This window comes from Fulmarus glacialis, unplaced genomic scaffold (assembly GCF_000690835.1).
Source record: "Fulmarus glacialis isolate BGI_N327 unplaced genomic scaffold, ASM69083v1 scaffold4928, whole genome shotgun sequence".
In the NCBI taxonomy this organism is placed as follows: Eukaryota; Metazoa; Chordata; class Aves; order Procellariiformes; family Procellariidae; genus Fulmarus; species Fulmarus glacialis.
In genome coordinates this window covers 6,134-15,688 of record NW_009230059.1, presented here as the reverse complement: position 1 = coordinate 15,688, position 9,555 = coordinate 6,134, and the positions used below count along the sequence as shown (strand labels likewise).

The 9,555-nt window shown below is 38.3% G+C and overlaps 1 protein-coding gene across 1 annotated transcript; it reads left to right on the top strand.

Annotated features, from left to right (window-relative positions):
- Positions 1-850: 850 nt before the first annotated feature.
- LOC104081360 (protein FAN-like) lies at positions 851-5,959 on the top strand (the record flags this gene model as incomplete). Its single annotated transcript, XM_009584082.1, has 6 exons — positions 851-974; positions 1,724-1,807; positions 2,846-2,996; positions 3,389-3,491; positions 4,504-4,613; positions 5,609-5,959. Coding segments are annotated over 6 exons (667 nt in total), but the record flags the coding sequence as incomplete, so codon positions are not given.
- Between the last annotated feature and the right edge of the window lie 3,596 nt (positions 5,960-9,555).

The window sequence follows — 9,555 nt, the reverse complement described above, 5'->3', positions numbered from 1 at the left end:
TTTTCCCTTGCTGCTTCCAGTGATGGTAATGTAACTGAGCAGCTGTCTGTAAAGCATGTTTCTTGTTGAGAATAGTAGGAATTAGATAGTTACGTTTGTTGTTTGAAAGAGCTGAGCTGATGAGTAGCTGCCATGGAGAACAAACATCAAAGGAAACTTTCATTTTTAGTTTCTGTTAGCTGTTTGCATGTAGAATTGACAGTAGCTTACAAGATGAAGAGCTGACCCAGTTTCTCCTGAGTGAAGAATTACATACCATGTCCTTGAAATACCAGCATTCTGAAAAAGGAGATCCATCAGTTCTGCATGTGTTTCTGAACTTCAGTGCTACCTTTATATTTAAGTATCAAGGGATTAAGTATTCTTGCTGTTCCGTGTCCAACCTATAAGGTTGTTCTTGATTAGTGTTCATATAACACATGTATGTTGTCTGTATAGAAGATTAAAAAGCTTCTTGTTCTCCAAAAGCACATTAATGTACTTCTATTTGATTTGGGGTAAGAAATTGAACACTACTTTTTTTTTTTTTTTTTTTCTTTTTCTTACAGGCTTTGTCATCTTGTCTAATCTTACCAGGAGATACCACTGTCATAAGTTCTTCATGGGACAATCATATGTGTGTATTTGCTTCCTATTGACTTTGTAGAATTACATTGAGTGCCTTGGTCGTTACGTTTATGGTTTTAGATAATGATACAGAAATTCATTGTTAAAACGCAATGTCTGTATTTCTACTCTTTTTTTCGTAGATTTCTGTTAGACCTGTAGAAGCAAAGTTACTGTTATGTATTTAGAAAAAAACATTTACATTTTCCAAAGACATAATGCTTTTATAACCTTTTCCTGTTAGATATTTTTATTCAATTGCATTTGGAAGACGGCAAGACATCTTAATGGGACATGATGATGCAGTCAGTAAGATCTGTTGGAGTGATGGGCGTTTATATTCTGCATCTTGGGATTCCACTGTGAAGGTTTGTATATGGGTTTGTTATACTTCAATAACTATTTATAGCTAGCACTTTGTAATATTCAGCCAGCCAAATGCTTTGGAGTGGATGTACCTGTTGTACTAGAATAATAACTTAGCTAGTATCACAGTAAGTTTATTTCTAGAATATCTTCTTCATTTAGCTTTATCTCAACTCTGTTTCAAAGCTAAAATGTTAATTTAAAGAAATTTCATTCCTTCTAACTTACTCCAAATGTGGGGGGTTTGGAGGCAAACTGTATTTGTTGGAGGAACTGGAATGTTTTGTGACCTTGGCTGGTGATTCTGTTTGCAGAGTGGAATAGGCTTCTAAAATGTTTAATAGCTTTGTAGCTTATGTTCTTCAGCTAAGTGGACCAGGAACTTGCTAATCTAAAGAGCATGCCTACAGTTAGCTGGAAAGATAATTTGGAAGTTAGAGACAGGAGAGAGAATTTCCTAAAGCCTTCTGTGTATGGCTTTTTGCTAAGTATGCATTCAGTGCAGTGATATACCCGTACTTAGGCAGGCTTCTGTAAGCTATCTGGAATCAGCATAGTCATGTTTAATATGTGGCTCTGCTTAGGGTAAACGAGTTCAGGTGCCACTTGTTGTTGCCGTATTCTGCCACGTAGGCAAGGCCCACAGTTAACACAAGCTGCCCTCCTTGTAATGTGAGAATTCAGTACTGAAGAAACTCATCCAGAGTTATACTAATGCTTCCCTGAGCAAACTTAAATATCTGTGTTGTAGGTGTGGCACTGTGTTCCTGGAGAGACCTTGAGCAATAAAAAACACCACTTTGAACTGCTTGCAGAGTTAGAACACGATGTTAGTGTAAGTATGTGGATAGAGATATAGTATCTCAGAATATGCAAATTAATTCATTAAAATCAAAGTCAAGATCTAATGGTAAAGCACAAGGATTGGGTTAGGGGGCTGAGGGTGTGTGTTGCTTTGGGAAGTGTGCATGTAGGGGTGTTTTTGTTTCGTTCTGTTTTTTTTTGTCTGATGTGTCCTGCACCAGTATCCCCTGCTTCCCTGGTTGAAAGGTCCACTCCTGAGGACTGAAACAACAGTATAAACAGAGGTTTCTTAATTTGTCTTGCTCAGCTTGTGTGCACAAAGTTCTGGGGGGGACGGGGAGGGCTGGGGTTTTTTTGTTTGCTTCTTTGTTTTTGAAAACAGACTAATGTTTTTCAAGTATTTTCATTGTTATAGCTTCTTCTTAATGTATCTTTGCCAAAGGCAAGCAAATGAAAAAGAATTGCTCTGAGTTGTTTACCATGCTGTAAAACATATTAGTGAATTTCATTGTAAATATATAAACACATCATGTGCAGTGAATCATAAATGTGTAACTGCACACTTTTATTTATAGCCTCTAATGTCACTTTAGTAGGATGCTGTGTTTTAAACATTCTTAATAGTTTTTTAACAGGTCACAACATAGGCAAATACTGAAACAGTTCTGATAACATTTAAGAACTGCACCCAAGAGAATTGGAAACAACTGTACCCAACAGAATAGGAAGTTCTTTAAAAGTAAAGAAGGATTTTACCTTTAAGGGTAAAGTCTTACATTTAGATGGACAGTATGGCTACTAAAAGTAGTCTGAAATGTCAGTTTACTTTTCTGATTCTGCAAAGAAAAAGCATTTTAAAACATCATCAAAGGGACCCATTTTTCCTTTTTATGGGTAGGATTTTTAATAATTGTACTTCATTAAGGATGTTGCAGAATTACATGTAAAAGCTTTCTGTAAATAAAGTATCATCTTACAGATAATGGGCTTGCTTTGTATATGTTTTAAACATGTCTCAAGATGGCTCACATGAAAGAACAGGAAAATCATGGGATGTTTAACTTCCTAGGTCAATACAATCGACCTTAATGCTGCAAATACTATACTAGCGTCTGGAACCAAAGAGGGTACCATTACTGTTTGGGATGTTACTACAGCAACAGTGTTGCACCAGTTGCCATGTCATTCTGGGACTGTGTTTGATGCTGCTTTTAGTCCTGGTATGTTGGATTTCAGTTTTTAATATGCACAGTTGGGAGTTTCAAATGGAATCTTATTCCTGATATCATGTAATACACCCTTGTTATAGGAATTACTACTTCAAGGGGGATGGTGAGATGTTTTGGATTGACACGCATCTTCATTATAAAGGATTTATGAATTGTACACAAGGCCATACTAGACTGTAGACCCGTGGTCTAGACTCTAAACTGATTTTGTTTATCATTGCTTGCTTAGAGACTTAATTTACGGTAAATTATCTATAAATGAGTAGGTCAGGCAATGTCACATCCAACATGCTGTATCGCAGACTCCTTTGGTAACTAGAACTGAATGCCTAAACATGCTTTTTTGTTGTTGTTTCTTTTGTTTGCTTTTTTCTTTTGTGCAGACAGCAGACATCTACTCAGCACAGGAGAGGACTGTTGTTTTAAAGTAATAGATGTACAAACTGGAATGCTTATATCTTCTGTAGCTGCTGATGAGCCACAGAGGTAATTCTGAGAACATACAGATTATGAAGCTGCGTGGCCAACTTAGTTAACTGTGGAGGTGCTTGATGGTTGGTGATAGCAGAATGGAAAGGGCAGTAATACCGGCAACTTTGTTTTATTGAATTACTTTTTAAAGTGGAAAGGCTGACATTCTAGCATGTTGTGTGCATTATGATCAAGCTTTCCAAACTGGGACAAAACCAAACAAGTATCTAAGTAAATAACAACAACTTTAATGTCCATAAAAGATGATGGGAGCTGTAGCTAACCAGCTCTTCCAGCAGCTGAGCTACCAAAATTTCTAACAAGGAGACAGTTCTCTTACTTGAATCATCTCTGTCAATAATCTTGGGTTTGGTGGTTTTTTTTTTTGCAATGCTTCCTTTTTGTTTTGATAATCTAAGAAAAGATTGGCTATTATAATTAACGAGTAGTCACTTTTTTTTCATAAACCAAAATGCATACAGTTCTTTATGGTTTATCAGGTAAATAGATGGAATACTTAGTTACTGGAGTAAAAATACAGTAGCCATACATGGAGTACACTTGTTGGTTTCTTTTGTGTGTGTGTGTATACATAAATATATATGTATATGCATGTGTATATATATTTTCTCTTCAGTTATTTCCCTGAAAGTCCTTTTTGCACTTGATTGTTTCAGGAACATGAAGTGACAGAAGTGAAAGTGATGGTTCACTTGGGTGAACTTGAGAGCACTTGGGTACCATATACATTTATGGCTGACTGGGTCCTCTTCTGTTACAGGAATATGCTTCATCCTTCTGCCAGGGGAAGGTCTGGCTGGGTCTAGGGCAGTCAGAGAAGCAAGTTTGGGTCATGATCCTTTAAAATAATTTGGGAATAACATTTCTAGAAAGACTGTGTTAAAGGGTAGAATTTCCTTCAGTTTCATACCTCCATTTTGAATTCTTTTTGGCTTGGTCAGTTTGGAAATGTTCAGCTTTCATTATACAAAAGCTTGAAGTGAACTGATTTCAGGCTTACTTGCAGGTGCTTCAAATGGGATGGAAATACCATCTTATCGGGAAGTCAGTCTGGTGAGTTACTGATTTGGGACCTTCTTGGAGGAAAAGTTACTGAAAGAATCAAAGGACATACAGGTATGCCTGAACTATTCTCATTCTCAAATTGAATGAAAGATTCCTATTTTCCAGCTCTGTTAGTATTGAAAAGTTTGAGAGTCATCTATTCAGTTAGGAGGCTGTTCTTGATGTTAGTGTTGTCTGGAACACCAGAACTAAAAGTAGGTCCACACGAGCCTCCTAGGAAATTTAGTAACAATGGAGGAATATTACTGTTTACAAGACTGACCAAAGGTAAATGACTTGGGATTTTTCTAATTCACACAGTATCACAAAAGTCAACATTTTTCTACCTCATAGCCCTAATAAAGTGTAGCATAGACTGCGTTGTATACTTTGTCAAGGTCCATCCAGACTGTGAATCTAACAACAAATTAAGTAAAGTTCCCTAGAGAAATTGTTTTGGATGGGGATTTATAGGCTTCTTAAATTTATCTGTATAGTCTTCAGTACATTAGCAACCAAAACGCGTGAAGGAGAAAAACTATCAATCATCTCAGTTTTGTTCAGTTTGGTTTTTAAGGCTGCCTTCATGAACAGTTATTTCAAACTTACCTACTATAAGCTTGTACTCTGGAACTTGACCTGTATAGAGATCATTCTGTAGCTAGAGGAATCTTTAGAAGTGGGCTTCTAGGCATGTGCTAGATGTGAATACACTTTTAACAGAAGTCCAAATGGCAGAGTGAAAAATCTCACTTTCTAGAGAAACCTCCTCCCCTTATGCCCGTGAATCCTTTAGCCAGTGTGCCATCTGCATTCTACACTGCAACTGACATTGTCCCTCTAGTACCCAAAGTCCGCTGAGGCGATGTAGTATGAGATCGTTGCTGTGAATAAGAACAGCCACCTAGAAGCCCACTAAAATTCTTCTTAGTGTATGTGGTGTCAATGTGGTCCAAACTAATGATCAGATGATCCTAAACCCTTAAAAAGATCTGTTCCATCATCTCAAGTACTACTTGTATTTGCATTTAGATTAGTTTGTTTGTTTGGGTTTTCCCCCCCCCCAGGTGCTGTAATGTCCATGTGGATGAGTGAACAGTGCAACAGTGTTATTACAGGAGGGGAAGACAAACAAATCATGTTCTGGAAACTGCAATATTAAGTGCCTTTCCCTCCAGACATTTAAATGAACTCTTATTTTAAACCAAACCTTTTAAAGGAACTGTGTGCAATGATGGCTGCTGAAGTTCAACCAGATAGGAAGCTTTGTTCAACTACAACTTTCTATGTTATGGTGACTTCACTGAGAGCTCTTAACTTCCATAGTGTATGCATTTGTTTTTCATGGACTGAAAATGCTTGTCTAAAATGATATCTGAGATGAAATTAAAGACCTATTTTTCTGTAATTAAAGAGCTGTTAACTTGCAGTCATTGTTTGATTTACATAGAATGCATCACAGCATGCTGTTTCAGCTGGTTTCAAAGAAGCGTTTGCATTCTTAAGTCTTTAAGGATGCTTGCAACTTAGCATGTCATGAGACACGGCAGTGCTAAGGCAGCTGTTGGTTTGAGCAGTGGTTGGTCTAGTCTACTATCTAGTCTCCAAATGTGGCTATTTGCAAAGGCATACAGAAGAATAAGAACATATTCTGCATTGCTTTTTCCTATTGAAAAATAGCACTGATGTATTAGCCTGAAAGGAAGCCAAGCATAAAATTGATCCCTAACAGAGAATAGTTACACATATGTAATGTGTTGATATAAATCTTCCCCAATACTGTACCTGAAGTTAGTCCGTCATGTCTTATGCTGCATTACTACTACCTTTCATCACCTCTATTACTATCCTTCTCTTAATAATCTTCAGCATCTTCATGTTTTGTTTGGTATTCTCATCCTCTTTCAACTCAAATCACCTTAGGGATGAAATTTAAGTACAGCATTTAAACAGAGCTACAGCTCCTGGGTTTATCTAATCCCTTGTTGTCTTAACCCAGTAACAAAGCAGTGTTGCTCTAGGCTTACTTTCTCTGTAGGACTTAAGGATATGATTTCCTGCAAGGAGCTGTTCTGAAGTTAAAGACTTGAAATAGTCTTTAAATGGCTTATTTCAGCAACAAGCAGTTGCAGTTGTGATACTGCCTGAGTGTGACCCACAATCACTATTTTTTTCTCTGATGGTATTCTCTAGTGCTAGTATTAAGATGCCCTGTCAATGTGTCCAGGACAAGCATTCTTCTAAATTATGTTCAGTCAGTCCTTTGTCTGTAGACATCCTGCCTTGGTTTTGACACCTAACACCTATTTCAAGGCATAGCTGTTTCTTTAGCATTGAAAAAACAATTGTTTTATGGTTAGGGGCTATCTTTTCATTCTCCCAATTCTTGATTATGCTAGACTTCTAACTTACTTTTTAGTCAGGTAATGGCATGATGCTAAAGCAAACTGGCATTTCAGCTGCATTACTCACTTGGCTTAGCAAATGACTGAATTTTTATGTAATCAATGAGTGGGTGTGGTGAAGGCACATAAGGCAAAATATTAAGCCATACCATGCATGCCTGCTGTTACCAGTCTTAATGGTGCAGCAGACTGTTTCTTTACTTTTCATTATATTTATTTCCCAACTATATCTGTGTGTAGGCAAAGATGACATAGAAATCCGCATTCTACACTTGCTTGGAGATGTCTTAGGTGATTTCTGGATTGAATTAAAAGCTTTTTATGTGTTGTTCTAAGCATGCCTATCACTGCTTGTTTACCTCCACCCTGTTGTATTTTGTCCCTGGCCCACAAGGCTTAGGTTTTCTGCATTACAGTACCAGCCTGAGTTTAGAATTTGCACTACAACTTGTTTCACCTTTTAGCACATCCTATTTTTGTATTCTGTCCTGCTAATGTGCAATTTTGCAACTCAGGTTATACTCATGTGCTTGAAAATCACAAAGGAACTACCTGAGTAACAGTAAACTACACACCTTCATACCTGTTTTCTTCATGCTGTCTTACCCAAATTTTGGACACAGCTGTGCTCCTTTGTCACTAGAGGGCTCCTTACTGATCTAAACTAGAGGAAAATGACCCTGGAACTTTGTGACCCCTGAATTTTGACTTAAGCTACCTCAGACAGAAAATACCCTTAACTTTCTTTTGGTTAAATATGTACGCATACAATGCATAGCTCTTAAGTGCATCTGATGTTTGATTTCTGCTGTAAAGCATGCTCACAAAACAGAGCCCTCAGCTAGCTGTTTTACTGCCTAAAACAGCCTTAGCTTTTTAAGGGGGTGAAATCAAATTACTAGGTTATATGATCAGTATGTTAGTTCTTTTTTTTTAAATCAGATGTGTGCAAGGAATTATATAGAGACCGAGATTTTCTTGCAGCTTAACTCAAAGTTCATCTGTGTACATACATTTAACCATAGCTTGCTTACTCTTCAATGCAAGCTAGTTTCTGCATGAAAACAGGAGATTTTTATTAGTTCTTTCACTTCTGGTTGCTACATGCTACAGCTGGAAGGAAAACACTAAGTACTTGTACTGAAGTTCTACCCCTCTATTATTTCCAATGGATCTCCACTGGCCCCTGCTGAATCATCTGCTCCTAAGTGAAAACTGGCTAGATATAGAGATCAGCATTTCAATAATAAATTTTCAGCTCCAGGGATTTCATAGCTAAGCAAACTAGATTGCCAAGAAACTTAGAGATGACTGCCACAGGTCCTATGCCCATAGGGCTGAATCATACCAACGCTACGTGAAGTCACCAATTACTGCCAGTACATGCTTGCCACAGAGGTTCCAGAGACGTATCATTTAGTAACCAAACAGTCTAATTAAAGTGGCTCCCAGGATTAAATTAATCACCACTACAGCCTGAAGTAGTGCAGTGGTTTTCCCTCAGTTACCATAATTGAGAAATTCATTTGAGAAACAAGAAGCTACAAGACAGACTCTTCTTGACAGGCACAGCTGAGCTTACACTGCTAAACTTAACAGTACTCTGAAGTTCAGTAATCCTAGATTGCACAGCTGAAACCTGGAACAGAGCATAAAAAAAAAAGGAAATCACTCACCAAAACTGATATTTAACTTCAGATCACTTAACTTCTTAAAGTCTCAGTTGAACATGCCTATGACCTAGTCTGGTGGGTTGACCCCAGCCAGCAGCTGAGCCCCCCCACTGAGTTTCTCACTCATCTGCCCCACAGCAGGATGGGTAAGAGAATCAGAAGGGCAAAAGCTAGGAAAATTTGTGGGTTGAGATAAAAGACAGTTTACTAAGTGAAGAGGAAGGGAAAAAAAAAAAAAAGAAAAAAAAAGGTGATGCAAAGGCAATCACTCACCACCTCCCACCAGCAGACTGATGCCCAGCAGTCTCCAAGCAACAGCTACTTTGGAAAGACTCCCCCCCAGTTTATTTGCTGAGCATGATGTCAAATGGTGTGGAATTTTTCTTTGGTGAATTTGGGTCAGCAGTCCCAGCTGTGTCCCCTCTCAGCCTCTTGGCCACCCCCAGCCTATTCCCTGGGGGCAGGGACAGGGTGGGAAGCAGAAAAGTCCTTGACACTGTGCAAGCACTGCTCAGCAATAGCAAAAACATTGGTGTGTTATCAAGGCTGTTTTAGTCACAAGTCTCAAACACAGCACCATACAGCTGCTGTGAAGGAAGTTAACTCCATCCCAACCAGACCCAGTACACCCAGCAAGCTGCAAACAGTTTTCAAATGAAATTCCCACTATACAATTAGTATGTCTTGTAGAGCAGTTAGGCTGCTATCCCATGTGTTAAGCTGAAGGTATGCCAAGAGTTAAGCATATCTTGTCTAAAGTATCCCAGCTCTACCCTTTTAAAACATTTCAACATTGTAGGCAGTGAGCTTATTTAGAAAGCTCGTTTAAACTGTATTTCCTATCTTGTCTTTGTCGTTGGTTGAAACTGACCTCAACTAAACAAGCCTGTCTTAGCTCATCTTAAGAAGTATGCGCGCACACACACCCCCCGAATC